This window comes from Amphiura filiformis, chromosome 20 (genome assembly GCF_039555335.1).
Source record: "Amphiura filiformis chromosome 20, Afil_fr2py, whole genome shotgun sequence".
Classification (NCBI taxonomy): Eukaryota; Metazoa; Echinodermata; class Ophiuroidea; order Amphilepidida; family Amphiuridae; genus Amphiura; species Amphiura filiformis.
The window spans coordinates 36,239,874-36,259,348 of NC_092647.1; the positions used below are offsets into that span (position 1 = coordinate 36,239,874).

The following is a 19,475-nucleotide window of genomic DNA, read 5'->3' on the forward strand; positions in this document are numbered from 1 at the left end:
TCCTAGTGATTTTATCATTTTGAAACTACTCCCGATCAAAAACTTCAAAGAAAACCTAATATATGTCAAAATTATTTTCAACGAATCATTATCTTGCACTGACTGATGGTTGCACAGGTCACTGAGGAAAGGAGGCAGAAAGGTGGAGAAACAATAAAACAATTAAATTAATCATAACATTGATATCGAGAAAGTGTTGTACATTACATTACAATACATTACATTACATTACATTACATTACATTACAAAAATAAATTTACAAAACTATGTTGCAATCTGGGGATTGCGTGAAAATCTTCTTTGAGTAAGGCCTTTTGCAGGCCCACATAGCATTTTAAATAAACACGATGATGGTGAAAATGACGATATTGCTACCGTTTTATTTTTGTTTCTTTCAGAATCAAAGCAAATGATAATATCACTGCCATATTGGAATATATATCTGCAGATTATGATCGGAGAGTACGTCCAGACATTAATGGTAAGCACTTGTCTTGTTATATAACCATCCAGTAAACACAAAACGTTATATAAATGGCATATAAAGGGTACAAAACGTGTTAATAACATTAATGTTATTTAAAGTTGGTCTTAATCCTAGAATTATGGAAACATTTGGGCCTCATTACTGCCTAATTACCAAGTCACTTTTGGTAATTTTGAGAACAAGTACACAAATTTCACCTCACAAATGGATTCATCAAGTCTTTGCCATTATAAATATGTATACTATTTAGATACTTTAGACCAACAACTTAGCTGTTATAAGGCCCAAAAGATTTCATAATTCCAGGTTTAAGACCAACCATGTTGACACAATAATTGGCAAAATATTTGCCAAAATATTTTACAATAACATTTTGTAAAAACATTTACACGGCCTTTATATAACCTGACACTTTTAAAAACGTTTTGACTAAAATCAAAACTCGTTTATAACATTTTGATTTTCACGTTTTTTAAAAATGTTTGACGGGCAGTTCAATTTGCGTCAAGCAAAATGTGCATTTAATCAATACTTTTAGAATGTCAGCTCATGTAATCTTGGGTCACCTCGGAATGGCCAGAGTATATGGCCTTTTCAAAATGGTAAGATAGACATTTCATCATGGTATTAAATCCTAGGCATTGTTTAATAGTGCAGTTCAATGTTTTTTTGTTTTTTTTGAAATGGCAATCTATTTGATATAGCCTTATGCTTAATTTTCGTTACTGAACGTATGAAACCAATTAACCACTTATAATATCAATTTTCGTGTACTATTTCCCTCGAAACTAATTGGTCAATACCTCATGCATGAGTGATTACAGACGCATCAAAAGAGACAAATCAGTCCAAAGCGCTTCATTATGGCATACCAGCAGTATGTTCGATACTGAGTATAATTTGTTATTTGCTATCTAAGGTTGATTGCATGTTATGTTGTTTCATTTATGAGAAACTACTGTAATCCTTTCTAGAATGTTGAACATCCTGCGTATCACAACATTTAGTTTATCAATAAAATGTGTCTGCAACCTTTTGCGTTCTATTACATTTCGGAAAATGACTTTAGATATTTTTCTTATCCAAAATTATGTTTAAGTCATGATTTGCCCGGGATACCTTGAAAAGCATGAATTGGCTTTGTCAAGACCATTATTTGACAAAGGCAACATTAACAGGACAGCATTTTTGTCCAAATACGCTAGCTTTTGACTCAAGAAAACATTTTAATCATTGCCAGTGGCGTAGCGTCATAGGGGCACAATGTGATGACCCACGCTACGTCACTGATCATTGCACATTGCATATGCACATTATCAGAATGCTTCTCTACAATAATTGTCTGTTGATGGTGCCAGTAATCTACGTTGTTTATAAATAATTAAATTATTGTAAAGAAGGTATATGTCTATACCTTGCATCATTGCAGTTACGTCGGTCCCAATGAATTATATCATACAAAATAAAATAGAGTCACAAAGGAATACAACCAACCAATGTGAAAGTTTGCTTACTCGTTGACAGATATGACCCAAAATGTGGTTGGGTGAAGCCACTCACACAAAAAGGTTCAACTATTAAGAATGTGAGATCATTAACAGCATTTAATGTTTTTATAACGAAAATGTCAAACAGTTCCCTTTATGTTTTGGATGTAAAAAGTTCGACAACGACAAATGATATAAAAGCCTCCTGCAAAGAAAGTGTAGGGCATTTATTTATATAATACAGAAATTTGTTATTCAAAATCCATATTCTAGAAAAAAAAGGATATTAGATTTAAAACATGTGGCAATGTAATAACAGTACTCTGCCTATTTAAAACAAAGATTAATCCTCTTGTTTATATTTATACAAGACCAATCGTTATTATTTTAATAATGCATACTTGTACCTAACCGAAATGCTAATGAACTCCCATTTGGCCCCCATTTTCAGACCTGTGTTACTGAATGCCAGTAAAGACAAAACGTCATTCAAAAGAGCGTTATAAAGTCCATAGTCCCGTTCCTTAATGTAGTAAATAGTTACTAAAATTCGGTTTTTTAATTGATATTTTATAAATAGGTATTCCCACTAGCATCTTTGTGAGTGTCTTTGTGGAGAGCTTGGGCCCACTTCATGAACTAGAAATGGTAAGTATTTAGGGAACAGCCCATTTGTCCAAATGGTCATTAGTTCGACAATGGTTAAAGATAGGGCTTAGGTATTGAGTAGGATTAGGTTTGGGGTTAAGGTTAAGGGTACACGACGTATTGTTGGTCGAAGCAACCCCCCCAAAAAAATCGATTTTCATTATTTAAAGCAATATATTATTGAAAAATAACACTTCGGTGTTTTGCAAAAGTTCATTCTACAAATCCTATACTTTGAAAACGTGATTGGTTTATTGTTGCTAAATGAGTTATGTACGTTTTACAAACGTGTTCTTGTTTCAGCCCTCTTGTTTCAGACTACTGTAACAGGACCTATAAAGTATATCTGTGATATTTGTATTCTTTTTTTTGGCCAAAGCTCACTACCATTCGCAAGATGCTGTGAACTACCAAATCGCAACGTTTAAAATAGTTGCTAATTTATGGTTATTGTTAGGCATAGGGTTAGAGTCAGAGTTAGAATCAATGTTAGGTTTAGGGTTAGGGTTACCTTTAAAGTTATCATTAGGGCTTATAGGTTTTATACTGCGGCGAAAAAGTATCCGAACACTTAAAATAGAAGTCATGTCTTAAAGACATAAAATAATAATGGCAAAATAGAGCAGTCGATAGATAACGAATTTTGTTTTGCTTACTTTGCACGGTTGTTTGATGTGATCATTTATTAGTTTGTCAAAAAAACCATCATATATAACCCAATTTTAGGCTTAAACAGCTTAAAGCGGTATCATGCTAATGTATACGGATGCTTTTGAGTTATTTTCAACTTAAACTTTCCCTTATTTACAACATTATTTACTTTCACAGCATTTTTAAAGCTTTTTCGGATATAAAATGTATTTATTTTTGACAAGATTGGTGGCGCTATTTAGATACTGGAAATTACTCTTTCAGGCTTTTAATACAAATAATTCCTTTTATTTTTTGATGAAAAATGTTTATAAAATTTCTTTGTTGCTTGTTTCACCTATTCTACCTTTTTGAATGGTAGTATTGATTACCTACCCCTTGCAAATTAAGAAATATTATTTATGATAAATAGCGCCACCTATAGTTTGCATTTACTTAACAATGAAGCCAATTATATATACATCAAACAACCGTGTTTGATACCCTATTTGCCACGATGCGATTTTATTAAGCTATACTCATTTGAATGACAGATGGTCGAGTTTCAAAAGTGACAAATGTAGATATTTCCTCCTCCGATGCAAGTTATCCTACCCTTTATTACGGGTTTAATAAAGCCTAACGGATGAACGCTGGTCAGCTTCTCCGTGCTTGGTTTCAGAACGCGTCATAAAAAGCTATTTGGGTCCAAACATAGGATCTTGTCCACATATACCATCGAGTCAAACTTATCAGCTTTGATTGTCAGCTGACGTCACACATTGATGCTGGGCATGCGCATTTTGAGATAGCCAGTATTGACTAGCGAAGTATATTATTGTTGATCAATCAAAATGAATCATTTGTCCATGAATGGCTGATGTTCATACTATAGTAATACCATTAAAATGCCAAATATTGTAGCTATGAATTATGGTGATAAATCATACACGGAAACAATATTATTGTTGCAAAAATTACAACAAAGTCGTTCAGATTCCAGGGAAAATTTTATCAACAGGTGAGCTTATAAAATGAAATCAACGCAACCTGTATGCAGACTAAATAGCTACATTATTTTACTGACCTGTTTTATATTCTGCATCCCAATCGAGAGCGAAATCGGGAAATACGTCGGTAATTTATGACCTCTGAAAAAAAAACCCTTCATGCTCAAGAAACCTGAGCAAAATTGAAACACTTGCAATATATATTTTTGTATGAGATATGACGTTGAAAATACTAGAAAATACCCTTTAGAGTGTAACGTTTAAGATGAGCCATAAATTTTAGACCTACAATGTTTATTTTTTGAAGAAAATAATTGTTTTAGGTGGCTACGTGCAGCCAATTTGAGTGCTCAAAAATTGACCTTAAATAATATTATGAATAATGAAAGCGAATCTTTTTGAGTGTTCTTCTCTCATTTTAGTAAAACAATGCTGATATAATGACAATCCACCAGAATTACTTCTAGTCTTGCACGGACTAGTATATTTTGTGAGACTGTTATGAAGTGACTATAATATGTTTGGCTATACATGCTCATTGAAGGAAATGGATACTTGTGACTCCAATTTGACGCATTCATAAATCGCTGTACATTTCCATAGCGTTAAGTTAATTCATTTCAAACAGTCATACAATCGTCTAATTACAAGTAGTAGGTCGGCATTACGTCTTGAAGCAGATCGACACGTGTGATTGTAATTAGCTGTCAGTGAAAATGTTCTTGAATACGGTACAAGAGACAGGCATTAATGGTCCATAGTCAATAACATTTCCAAACCTAGTTTCTTACACATGCACACGCTTTTGCCTATTGCAAACCTATACAGAAAGGCGATGCCAATTATCTTTCCTAAAAATGTTATACTGAATTCCACTAAGGTCTTAATAAACAACCCGATTTCAATCTTCTTTCCAATCTTAAATCAAAAAGCAATTGTCTGAAATCGGTAGCAAAGTCATCTTGTAATCACTTATTCCTGGGGTAATAATTATGCATGTGCTTTTATTTTCCTTGGTTTTACCAGAGTAATATTTAGCTCTTATTTATTAGTGAGAATCTCTGCTTATCATTGCTACTAGTGAGAGTCTCTGCTCATCATTGACAAATATATACTTATATACTGAATATGTTTAAAAAAATTACAGGAGGATTTATATCCTCCATGGTTATGACCTTGAATCTCACTACCCATACATTTCACACCGGTTTTGGAAACTCTTCAAATGAGATCTCAAAACTCCATTTGAAAGCCCAACATTGTGTGAATAATTAAGTGGGTTAATTTTTTTGGGACATATTTTGGCTAAAAAAATCCAAAAAGGTACCAAAGCGCTTTATATTTATTCCGCGGTCGTTAGAATATGTCAGGTGCCATACAATGCCCAAGGCGTGCTCATACCTTTGGGCGGCGTTCAATGGACAATATTCATAACAGCTCCCCATTTCACCCCTGGGTAGAGAGAGGCAAGTAAGGTAAAGCGCCTTGCCCAAGAGCACAACATGATGGCACCGCCAGTGAATAAGAATATATACATCAGCTATCCAGAACATTGCAATATAAGACTGCTGGTTAAGTACTGATTAGTTAAAAATGCGATTGTGTGATTATATTGTATGTGCATTTGTTGTCATGTACCAACCATTATGAACCAAATTTGATTTCAATTAATGCATTATTTTGTGTGAATTCGGGTAAAAGGTGATTTTGGTCTTGAGTCAGTACGACTCGTAACAAAATGCACAGAAGGTGTTAATTTATTAGTTGTTTGTTTTTGATCATATGCATTGTATTATAAAATCACATTGTATATAACAACAAAAGCTACTATTAGGATAATACTATTATATGGTTGAAGTTATTTATAATGAATTATTTGATTTTCAGGATTTTTCGTCAACTTTCTACTTACAAATGTATTGGATTGATACGCGACTACGATTCCAGGGTGAACGACAGATAACTCTAAAAAGTACCGACATGGACAAATTTTGGCTTCCTGATATTCATTTCTTATATGAAAAGAAAAGCCATCACCACAACGTCATACAACCTAATAAACGTATGATTATAAACTATGATGGAACTTGTGAATATAGTGTACGGTAAGTACTTTCCTACTTTTATAGCATGTTATTATTATTAAAATATATTATGATAAAAATAGGATAAAATCAAATCAATCTTTAAATAAATAAAGGCCTATATACAAATGTGTATAATGATCTGTCGGTCATAAAGCGAGTGACACGGTATTTAATGATCAGTGTGTGTTTAAAACACCGTAATTAATAGAGGCAAATAACACTGATTAATGTTTTAATTTTTGTTTGAAGTGTATTTGACTTATAGGTTAATGAATGCGTCTTACCTGTTGAGAGTGAAATTGTACAAAATAATGCACGCGTACTGAGATGTTGATGCGTCTAATGCACGAGCCCCGAAGGGGGGAGTGCATTAGACGCATCAACATCTCAGTACAAGTGCATTCTTTTGTACAATTTCTCGAGCAACAAGTAATGCGCATTTATTAACCTATTTTATACACGAGAAAACAAGCCGTTATTTTTGCTAATTTTATAACAAAATTGTCAATAAAAATGTTGGAAAATACGAGCAAATATAAATGCATCAACCCGCCAGGAAAACGAATCGATTGTACGAGACGCGACCTCGAGCGAAAGCACTGCGGGTAGTACGCGGACTGCGCGCCCGTGCAATTATACAATATTAATGCACTAAGCGTGAGTAAGGCGTGAGGCCTTTGTTTCCCAAATGAGAACAATAGTCTGCACATTGTTATACAGCATTGTTGTGGTAAATGATGGCTTGTTGATGGTACACCTCATTGTTGCTAATGTCAAACGGGTCAAAATAATAGTGATTGTATCACACAAGTAAATGAGACACATGTGGTTGTGGACTTAACACGGTTTGGAAATAACCTCTTCATAGAAGACAGAAGATCCTTTCTTGCTCGGGCAAACTTTTTTCGAAGGAGGGGGGGGGCGGCATTTTTAACGTGTTGTGCGACAATCTAAGCAAACTTTGAACCGAACTGGTTTGGATGAGTGTAACAGGGTGTTTATTATGCATATTTTGTGCATATGCAAGAAGAATCCCTGTACCCAAAGTTTCGCAATGATGATTTGACTGATATTCCAATGAAATAATATTTTTTATTAAATATTTTCAGTGTAAGTTTGACGGTACTATGCAACATGGTATTAGATCGATTTCCCATGGACACACAGAAATGTGGCGTGCATATGATGAGTTGTAAGTATGTATAGCCTGTCTCAAAAAAAATTGTGCAAGTAAAAAGCGCTCTCTTTGGCACAGGAGGCATTCTTAGCTATCAAATGCCGTTTGTTCTGTTCAATTTGCTTGTTTTAATCTAGACAAATGTTTAGTTAACAACGAAAGGGTAAAATCACAATTGTGCCAGTTTTACTAGGGAAGAATGTATCGATTACACCACATTACAAAACTATTACCTAGCCGGAGGGTTTCAAACCCCAGAGCTAGGTCCTGTTTTGCTATCCGTTATTTCTTCTTACAAGATGGCGCAGGCCGCGCCGTCTTGTCCTGTCTTGCTTGGGATCTTCTTTCTTCGTCTTCTTTCTTCTTTCTGTCAACCACGTTCGTGCCTATAGCTCAGTCGTTGGTTGATGGATTGTGACTAAACTTGGTAAGGATAACCACTTACCTTGCCCGCACAGGTCATATGACTTTGACTTGCATCTAACCTTTGACCTGGTCACAGGGGTCAAAAATGTGATTTAATTGTCAAAAATATCCTCTTCTAGACGATTAGACTGATTACTACAAAACTTTATCAGAAGAACTTCTGACTCGTGGGTCATATGGGGTGTCCATGGATAAGGGGTCAAAGGTCATTAAGAGTGTCATTTCCGGTATGAAATCCAAAAATTGTGAAAAATATACAGAAAATCACTGTCTTTACAAATTACATAGCAGAGTGACGGCTATGGCAAGCCAAGGGGGCCAAAAGCGTGGAACAGCTACGCGTAGCTTCTTTCTCGTTACGAGCAGCTGTTTGACCAATCAAAATAGTCAAATTTAATCACGTGGTTGGGTCGTTAGCTGCGCGTAGTATAGTTATAGGTATCCTCTTTCACAATTATTATCTTGTAATTAATTTCCGGAATTAGCATAGATAACGAACGGGTAAAGGAGGCCAAATCACAGCACGTGTCAAGAGAACATGTTGTTAATGCCTGGCTAAAATGACACAAAGCATATTTATTTAGTGTTTCCAAGTTTACACCGTGTTTAATAGCAAGTAACTTTATACTCGGGCTGTATTAGCGGTGCAGGGGATATGAAGGTCAAACAACAACAACTACTGATGTAAAGCGCTGTGTAAAGATATTGCAGGAAAGCGATATCACATGCCACTGTGTAAATATGGAGAGAGTAAAATGGGTCATCAATTTTTTTTCGGAAGGGGGGTCCTAAATTTACAAAAAGTCGGCGTCAATAAATTGCGGCCCTCACTATTTCGGCATCAAAATGTTATGACCCCCGACACCCACCACCGATACACCGTACCCCCTAGACAGGCTAAAATTGTATTGAAAGCAGTCTTTTTGAATACAATAAACACACTATCTGTAGTCATCTTGTGACTCCCTACATTTTGTCATTATCAATTTATGACCCCCTCCCCTTATTTTTCTTTCCAAAAAGTATGACCCCTATATTTGGGATCCCTTCCGAAGAAAATGATAGCCCCTAAATATAGAACAATCATCATTCTGTTCAGATATTACTTTAATAGCACCTATACCATTTTTTGCTGATATACTACAGATATTTTCATTTACAAAAATTAACAACGTAATATTTGTGAGAGAGGATGTTTACATCAGCTCCACGTGTTTAAAACCGCGAATCTGATTGGTTAATAAGCTGCACGTAACGAGAAAGAAGCTGCGCGTAGCTAGTCCCACGTTCTGAGCCGCTTAGCTTGCCATAGACGGCATTAGCAAACATGCATTGTTACCAGCCAGGGTGATCAGGGTGTCCACAGTTTTCGGGTCAAAGGTCATTAACGGGTCACTTCCTGTCAAAAACCAAAATTCATCAAAAATGTTCAAAAATATTTTTCTCAAAATGTAAACAGACCAGAGTGACATAACCTTCATACATGCATTAGTGTTACCGGATGTCTACAAGGTTTTTTTTATTTTGGGGTCAAAGGCTATTTAGAGGTCACTTCCGGTTTTAGGCTAAATAACTTCAAGAATTTTTATCTCCATTACTAAGCATAGTAGAATCTTTTAATTTAAACTGGAACAATGCAATTTTACGGTCTACATGAGGTTTTTTTTATATCGGAGTCAAAGGTCATTAAGCGGGTCAAAACGTCAAATTTGCCAAAAAAAATTTTAAATTACGGAAAAGTGGCTATATCTCAGCCTATCGCGCGTCACGTTGCAGACGCCTGGATGCAGATTGGGACGCATGTTATCCATTTTCACACTCATAACCCACTGGTCAAGTTATAGAGGTCAAAGGTTACCACCGCCATTTCGGGCCATCTTGTGTGCCATGACGCGGCATGCGAACTATTTTACCGTAGTTAACATTTGAATAGGGAGCCCGTTTAAGCAACTGTATACGTGGTGTCCCGCCTATTAGGGTTAGGGTTAGGGTTAGGGTTAGGGTTAGGGTTGGTTAGGGTTAGGGTTAGGTTTAGGTTAGGGTTAGGGTTAGGGTTAGGGTTAGGGTTTAGGTTTAGGGTTAGGGTTAGAGTTAGGGTTAGGGTTCGGGTTAGGGTCTTAGGGTTAGGGTTAGCGTTCAATATTGATCGGAGATAGGGCCTATATACGTATTAACTAGTAATAATAGTATATCGTGTATATACGCTTTATTCCGTAATCAACAAGTATGATAGAAAGACGGCTTTCTGGCAGAACTACTCGTAGCATAGTGGTATAGCGTCTGACTATGGATCGCTAGGTTGTTGGTTCGAACCCCGGTCAATCCTTGGTAGAATTTTAAATATAATATAGTTCGTTTCTGTTTGTTAAGTAAGAAGAAATACTTAGTAATAATGGCATGTGGAATCTAGCCTCACAATACATGTAATACTATACATTATGTATTATAAGTTTCTCCTATTCAAATGTTAACTACGGAAAAAAAATTCGCACGCGGCATGGCTAGTGGTCTAGTTCTTTCTTCTTTCTTCTTTCTGGCAATAAAATTCAAAATTCTTTTCCTTCTACATGTTGCACCCTACGGTTACGTAACTTGCACATATGTATCGGCTATATCCAGTTCCCATAAGGTGTAAACAGAATTGGGGTCAAAGGTCATTAAGGGGGCATTACCGGTATATAAATACAAATTACATAGCACAATGACGTCACTTGCACATATGCATCGGCTATACCCAGTGCCTATAACTTGTACACGGAATTGGGGTCAAAGGTCATTAAAGGGGCAAAATCTTACAATTGCATTATCTGGACATCTGTAAGGGCTATGTGGCTCAAACTCATTGACAAAAAATCTCATGACCAGGGAAACATTTTGCAGGGGTCAGGTCAAAGGTCACGCAGAAGTCAAATCTTAGAATGTCATTATCTGGACATCTGTAAGAGGTACACGGCTCAAACTCGTTGACAAAAAACCTCGTGACCAGAGGAACAATTTGGAACATTTGAAGGGGTCAGGTCAAAGGTCATCTGGGGCTTAATCTTAGAATTGCGTTATCTGGACATCTGTAAGAGGTACAAACTCGGTGACAACAAACCTCATGACAAGAGGAACATTTTTGGAAAATTTTGCAGGGGTCAGATACCTCCGAAACACCAACATGCCCCAGCTAGGTGTGTGGTCTATGACCACCATTTGCCACTAGTTTCTACTGTTTTATCATGATACATACTCGTAGGTATAATGATTCTCATGTTCCAAAAGAAATAGATTAAAAGGTAAATAAATATGTCACATTCTACAGCTGTAAAATTAAATACATGTCAATGATTTTATCATGACAACTACTGTTATCTTTGTCACTCAAGACATGTTAAAATCTGTTGTAAAATTTAAATCATGTCAACAAAATATTGCATATCGTATATACATTTGACATTTTAATGAGCAATTGTTACATAATCATTTCTAATCCTACAAATGAATGTTCTTTTATTAACTGTACTGTTATATTTGGATATAATATTCCATTCAATTTTCTTCAAAGTGGCACGGAAGGTTTTTTTTCTAATTGCCAAAAAAGGCGCTTTCCAGTTGCACAATTTTTTTTGAGACAGGGTGTATGCCTATTAGGTTTTTCAAGACACTGGTAAACTAAGTAATCGAGAAAGAACACTCGTAATTATTTTATCACAATACATGTACATCCACAGTAGACACATTATACACACAATTTTACGGAGTTATATGTCAATTTTTGCTTCATTATTTTGATGGGGCGGTGGAAATGCATAACATCGTTAATTGTCTTACATATTTGTCTCATGATACTTTTTGCTTGTTCAAAATTCAAAATAGCTTAGATTGGCTTATCACATTGTCCATTTGCACTTACTGTCATTTGATCAACTCAAAAAGTCCCTTATAATAACAAGCGGATGTTGCAGCAATACTTCTTTTAAAGATATATTTATGCGTTACAAGTGCAATTGTGCATATTGTGCATTTCGTGAAATTTCTTAATGAATGTATCATTCTGAGAAGTATAATATACTAAAGGGTTAAAAAATAACTCCCCACTAAAATTACAAAACAGTTATTTCTAAAACTTGACCTCAGACCGTAAGATCCCAAACACTGGTGTGTGGGCACTATAAGGTCGAATGCTGGGATTTTGATAAACTTTTGATATTTTGTTTCGTGAGCTTTTCCAAGTTAAATCAGGTAAAATGGTTTTTGTGGCAATTTGTTTTGACCCCTGTATTTTCATATTTTCATTAGCCTATTTATTATGTTCCCTGAATGTTGTCACGGCGTCGCGACGCGTCGGGCACAATGCCGATCGAGCGGCTCTAGGACCAGTATACGCATTATTGTTATCATATAATTTTTGATGATAACCATTCTTCTGTTATAAAAACTTAATTTTGTTTATGTGCAGATGCATACAAGGCATCGGAAATGCAGCTTTTCATACTTGATTCCGCTATTAGAATTCCGAAGACAATAACAGTGTCGAAATATGACTTCTTGGGTTTCCATACGGATAATTTTAACGAAACGTTCGGAGGTACAGGTATTGGTACTGCGTATAAAAAGTATCTCTATACTTGACACAAGGCGATTTCTTAAAGACACTAAAACTATATAAATTGCAACTTAAAGGTGAAGAATTTTATCTAGTTTATGCATTTTGATACCTCATTGAGGTATCCCCCACTAAAATTCCGTAGACGATAAAAGTGTTGAACTATGACTTCATTGGAATTGGTTTCCATACGATTAATTTTCCATCTATGTACCATTTTCTGTGGTAAATAAGCTTTTGTGTCGTCAAGAAATGGCTTCTGATTTAAGTGTAAAGATACTTTTTGTGCGATGTTTATAAAAGATACGATGATGTAACGTTATACCAATCAGTTCATACGCAGTTGTCTTTGCCGGGAGGCAGGCGCGGGTATTATATAATAGGATAATGGCCATGGATTAGAAAATTAATGGATAAGAATGGCCACGCCGAGAAGCTAGTATTAACACAAAACATCAAGGCTGCAGAACCGGCAGACCCGAGGCCGGAAACTCCCATATGACAACAAAACACGCCAAGTAAGTTCCAATATATAAGGCAAGAAAGCAAGGGTGACGCCTGTCTCTAACGGAATATATAGTAATGTTAAGACATCAAAAATGTCCCCACCTTTTTACTGTCCTCACATTGTCCGTACATAATAATGTCCTCTTGTACTTATAATGTCCTCACTTATGGTATGCAAACACTTATTTACTTATTTACTTTTCATGCCACCTTTTCAAGTGTTTGCCTTTCCCCCCAATAAAATCTTGGTGCAACTACTGCAAAGTTTGCTAATACGTGTAATACCATTCTTCACTTCCACGCGTACATTACCTATGCGAGTGAAGTTAAAACATGATCAAAACAACATCAGAACTCTAAATGTCACAATATCTTATTTATTTCTCATTCTCTTTTACTTTTGTAACTGGCACAGGTGACCTTGAAGGAGTTTATATAGAATTTGAATTTAAAAGACAAATACAAACATATATCTTAACTGTGTACATTCCAAGTGTTCTACTTGTCATTATTTCTTGGATGTCATTTTGGATTGATGCTCATGCTGCTCCAGCCCGTGTCTCGCTAGGAATCACAACAGTATTAACGGCAACTACAATGACGGCTTCTATGCAGGAATCTTTCCCGTCTGGAACTAATGCAAAGGTAATGTATAAAAACAACTATGTAAAACAACACCAAAAAATACATTTATGACTTTAAAAACGGTAATATCTCATTTCTTAAAGCAATGCCACTAGCATTACATTTAGCATTTGATAACCAGTGCAAAAAGTCACCAATATAATTTTTTACTCACTTGCCTTTGCAAACTGGTCATCTGGTCACATTGACAGATAATGTGTTATAACGAGAACTGGCAAAGAGAGAAACTGACAACTGGGGCAATCATATAATTTTGCCATGCAGCTGACCAGTATACTTCGACTATATTTATAAATACGTTTTTATATATACGCACGGGCACGACATGGGCAAGACCAGCAAGTGTGACCAAATCCTCATGCATACAGGAAAGGATAGGATCTCTGTAGATAAATATCATCAAATTTAAGTATTAACTGAATAGGAAGATCATTAGACCTGGGGATATTCCGAATTTGTAATATGTTATCGAAAACAACATTTTGAACGTATTTGACGACGGAAAAACTTTACAATATAATCACAAAGTTAAAAAAAAAAAGATAGACAATTTTGTTGCACAGTAGTCTCATGTTGTTCCGCCGTTGCGCGGAGGTGGTCACGTGCGTTATTATAAAGACGTAATTATAGATATAGTCGAAGCATACTGCTGACACTATATGCAGCTGACTCAACTCTTAGTTTACCTCTCCAGGTTCGGAGTGTACAACAGTGACATTCTGAATAGATTTTTCGAAACTTTCCTTATTTGATACTGGTAACTCTTTGCTCCTCCTTGCATTCTTACAGGCTATCGACGTTTGGCTGGCCACTTGCTTAATATTTGTCTTCCTTGCACTAATAGAATACGCTCTCGCAAACTACTTAATAGTGTTACAAGAGAGACATATGGTACGTATAACCTTACATCTTTTAAAGTTTTGTTTTTCAAGTACATAATATATGTTATGGTTTATCTAGAAAACAAAAACAAAGGTAGATATTTTACATGGCATCTCATGTTTACAAACATGCAAGAACATCTTTCCATTTCTATACGGAATGTTTTACTTGGGATGTTGTACTGTATAACCAGCTTTTCATCTGTATTACTATTGCGATACCCCATATATTGGGTTATTAAGACAGTAACGATGAGACAAAATGCACGTAAAGGCCATCCATTACCATAATAATAATTTGTAAATCCATCTTATATATTTATTCAAATTCATGTGCTTCTGAATATCCATCAATTTTCATTGATTTCTGAAAAAACATTTTTAATTGATCTTGACGCATTTTCTTACAATTTAACAATTTAATCTTTATCACCAATTTTGGTAAAAATCAAAAATCAATAACTATATTAATTATCATGATAAGGACATAAGAGAAATAAAATGAAGTCCTATCCGAATACGGTATGCGAATTCAGTGGCTCAGTTCTGTCTGGAAGTTCAGTAAGGAGGAACGGGACTTAATTTTATTTCCTTATTTTTCGAAAAACAATGAATGCGCATGATATTTCTTGACCATTTTGTTTTCTGAAGTATCAATTCATAGTAATTCTTTCATTCACCTACCGTTTGATATTCTTTCCCATTTAATGTACCATCATGCTATTTCTTCTAACCACTTTCTCGTCATTATTTAAAAAAAGTCATCATACTATCTTGTGTGATATACCTTAATTCCGCCAAAAAATACCCGAATCCAAAGTACGGTAAGAAACATTTTAGGCACGGTTGAACATGTCTCACTACTCATGAAATGGAAAACAAAATCAAATCCTGAATGCATTTCAATAATGAGCAAGTTGAACCGAAAAAAAAACCTACCAAGGACATAACATACAACATTCCCAAAACCTCAAAGAAGAATTGTATCGACTGTGTTATTAACGTTCCATGCTAATCCTACATTTGTTTTCTCAGATAAAAGCGTTTTTAAAAAGCAATCACAATTTTGTGAGTATACAAAGTTTCTTAATAGACCTTCACTTTACCTCCCAAAATCCTACCTTTACAAAATGATTATGAAATATTCGACAGGGAATGTAAACTGGTGTTTGTATGTACTGTAAAGAGTGTCCAATTAAAAGCGGGTTCTAACGAATGTGATGGTATCTTAAGAATCTTTTTTCAACCATTATTTAGTGTTTACATAAATGAAAGCTCCATCTTTTAGCTATGATTTGCAGGAAACCGGAGTTCATCGAAGCAATCTGTTTTAAAGATATTTGCCTTCGAATGTAAAAATGGTTGCAGGACTATATAATTTCCATACAGGCGCAGTCGTGCGGTGCGTCCATCTGTGGATCAATGTTCTATTTAAAAAAAAGTAAATAAAATAAACATCAGTACTTTTGATGAAAAGTAACATTATGCATTGAAAATTGACATTCAAAAATATTCAGGGGAATGAAGAATTACGCATCGCACACTAGCACACTAGCACATTTAAACATGAATTTACAAATGGAAACATAACATGCATAGGCAGATACACCAGAGCAAAACCTCCGGACATACCTGCCTGTGCGGGGACTTGAACCCCAGACCTCTCGCTTGTCGGGCGAGCGCTCTACCACTGAGCTACACAGACTGTCCCTGATAAACAGGACTCAAGTCGGGTACTTATGGATATGACCAGTCAAGGGTGAACAGTACAAACAACACATTACATACCAGTGTACGAGATCAATTAATGATGCTTACCCGCCAGCCTAATATAATCATACAAACAGTGGAAGAGGCTTACGCATCATACACTGGAACATGGAAACATTCAAACATTACAAACTAGCGCACGAGATCAAATTAATGATGCTTAATCGTTATTCTTAATATATCAATATACAGGAGAAAGAAGAGTTACGCATCGCACACTAGGACATTTAAACATGAATTTACAAATGGAAACATAACATGCATAGGCAGATATACCAGAGTAAAAACTCCGGACATACCTGCCTGTACGGGGACTTGAACCCCAGACCTCTCGCTTGTTGGGCGAGCGCTCTACCACTGAGCTACACAGACTGTCCCTGATAAACAGGACTCAAGTCGGGTACTTATGATATGAGCAGTCAAGGGTGAACAGTATTCAAAAATAGTTTTTTTACGACATGGCATAACTGGGCATTAACAGCAGAGACAAAAAAATCATTTAGAAGCTGCTGATGAGGAAGCACCCAGAAAGCGATTACCTCCTTGCTGAAGCTGGCCCTCGATCTAATGGCTGGAATTTGGGCAGGTAGAGAATTCCATAATTGGGCTGTAGATGGTAGAAATGAAAGGTTCATTATTTACTAGGATAATACTTTTGAACATTTTTACCTATCAGAAAATTAACTGTCAGAAACACGAGTCACTTTTTACAACAAAAAAAGAAAAAAAAAGGATTTGATTTTTGAGAAAAATGAGATAAATAAATCCATAAACAGACGATCGTAATTCTCCAAAAATTCTCCATTGAGTGAGCATTGTGCGTGTTCAATCAACCAGTACCTTTTAATTTACTAGTTCATACTGCAACCATTTTTACATACGTAATCATATCTTCAAAACCTGAGACTCAGTTCAAAACAGTGATCAAATGAGTTCTGATTTTCTATAAATTATATAAAAAGTATGAAAACATACCGCCACATTCGTTGGAACCCGCTTTTTATGGGACACCCTGTATTTTTACTCACAATGAAAAGCAACGACTAACTTTCTGTACATTCTTAACGGAGGAATGCTAGCTATCAGTTAGTCCACGGAAACATTCACCATGTTTACTTCCTTCATTATCTTAACAATATTATATACAGATTTATGCACGATTATTCCAGTTTTACTACTAATAATACTATTATTATAATAGTTTGTCAAAACCAACCTTGCACCAAAGAAACTAAAATGTCCCCACAACCTAATCCGTTAAACGTACTCCACAAAAAATTATTCACTTCCTCTGTCTTGCATTTTAACATCATATTCATGTTCCATCTAACCATCAAGTATCACACTGCATGTAATGTTATACATTCATAGTAATAGAGCCTGTCATTACTAACATTATCAGGGCTTTTAAGCTATCAATGCTCTAATTTCCTGCACTATCAAGCTCATTGAAGCTCAGCCAATCATGGACGCTATGCTCATAGCTGTGATTTTACCATCACCTCCTGACGAAATCTCACGCTTTCAATAAATTGAATACTAAAAACTATCAAGTAAATTAAGGGTTCCAAAGAAGCAACTATCAAGTAAATTAAGGGTTCCCAAGAAGCAAATTCCCCAAGACATTCGCCAAAAAGGCTTTAATACTTTTAATGTATTTGACAACTTTTCCACGTTTAGTGATTTAATGGAAAATAAACATTATTCATAACCTCATGAATATATGTATTATGTGTGATCCAATTAAAACAGATTATTTGCACTGAACGCGAACGCAGTTTGGAGTCATTAATATCTCACAATTTACCTCAAAGTGCGTATCACACGCTTATAAAAGACCTCCGCGTGTGACGTATTTGTTGACAGCACATTGCTACATGCATTTGCTCAGTTAATTGGGGCCCCGAACATGGATAATATTTGGCGAATCTTGACAGCGGTAAATACAAAATGGCGATCGCCTTCAGAAAACAAAAACAAACGATAGCGAAACACAAATACACACAAAATGTACTCAAATAAGGGTCCTTTCACAAAAATATCATTAGCCATGTCTCCCATTTGAAACAGATATTCTTTGAATGATCATTACGATTACTCAGATTAATATTTTTCTTAAATGATTGATTTCTTCGTAATTTTGATTAAAATTAATCGGCGCCTAAACGAAATTCCAAGAACGAAGGCGTTTTGAAATTTTCTTCATCATGGATGACGATATTACAGCGGAATCTGTGGATGTGCTGCCAGGTTTCAACCTCACTTCTAATTCCTTATGGGATACAGTACTACCAGATGACATCACAGATGACCTCATATTTCAGCTGGATACTATAGAGGCCGAAGAACAAGCGCGAGTACCTGCAGCACCAGCAGCAGAAACGCCGGCAAAACTCCCCACGGATAGCCGGCCTAGCCCCGTGAGACCGAAGCGCTTCGCCTCAACAACGGAGGCAGAGCTACAACGTCTTGAGCAAGCAAGACATGAGAAAAAAGACAGTTGATAGCACTGCTTGGGCAGTCCGCCTATTCAAAGGTAAACAACAGATCAATGACACAAGGTTTTTAAGTTTCATATAATTTATTTACCTTACAAATTATGCATGCCATTCCCAGAAATATTCCACATGTTGTTCCCTCTCGATCGAGTCATAGTCAGTATTTTGTTTACATGTACAATGTAGTCTGCGCTGAGCAGCACGTACGCGATACGCGCATATACACATGCATGACCTGGTACAATATCTCACATCTGATACACAACCATTTGTTATTGTACAAATGTATCTTTACATCATACTTCGGGGAGGGGTTCACTTTCAAAGGAATTTCCTCAATCAGTATCAGCATAGATCAGCTAAAATGGTATCAGTGATCACGCTGATCTTTTTTTTTTTTTTTTTATACTGATATTGTGGCCAAAACACCAGAACACATTACTTCGTATTTCATGTTCGTGCATTATAAAAAATAATACCAGCAACCATCATAAAAAACACATGTAAATTAATATTATCTTCAGAAGAGGGTCATGATTTAATATAGGGGGGGGGGTCATAGAATTTTTACACCAAAATATGGGATCGTATTTTTTTAATTGATTTAAATCAAAATAATGCATCATCACTTTA

The 19,475-nt window shown here is 35.7% G+C and overlaps 1 protein-coding gene and 1 non-coding gene across 4 annotated transcripts in view; one reads left to right on the forward strand and one right to left on the reverse strand.

Annotated features, from left to right (window-relative positions):
* Window positions 1–19,475, forward strand: part of LOC140142766 (glycine receptor subunit alpha-2-like) — a 39,067-nt gene that overhangs the window by 9,231 nt on the left and 10,361 nt on the right. Inside the window, exons 2-9 of one of the 3 annotated variants that reach the window (XM_072164754.1) lie at window positions 400–482; window positions 2,556–2,623; window positions 6,151–6,368; window positions 7,460–7,542; window positions 12,395–12,529; window positions 13,464–13,693; window positions 14,483–14,584; window positions 15,610–15,642. In XM_072164754.1, coding sequence (XP_072020855.1) covers window positions 400–482; window positions 2,556–2,623; window positions 6,151–6,368; window positions 7,460–7,542; window positions 12,395–12,529; window positions 13,464–13,693; window positions 14,483–14,584; window positions 15,610–15,642 — 952 coding nt within the window. The remainder of the gene's footprint in view (window positions 1–399; window positions 483–2,555; window positions 2,624–6,150; window positions 6,369–7,459; window positions 7,543–12,394; window positions 12,530–13,463; window positions 13,694–14,482; window positions 14,585–15,609; window positions 15,643–19,475) is intronic. The other 2 variants (XM_072164755.1, XM_072164756.1) reach the window with 2 other exon arrangements.
* Window positions 16,645–16,716, reverse strand: Trnav-aac (transfer RNA valine (anticodon AAC)). Its single transcript has one exon. It is a non-coding gene; the product is annotated as a tRNA-Val (tRNA).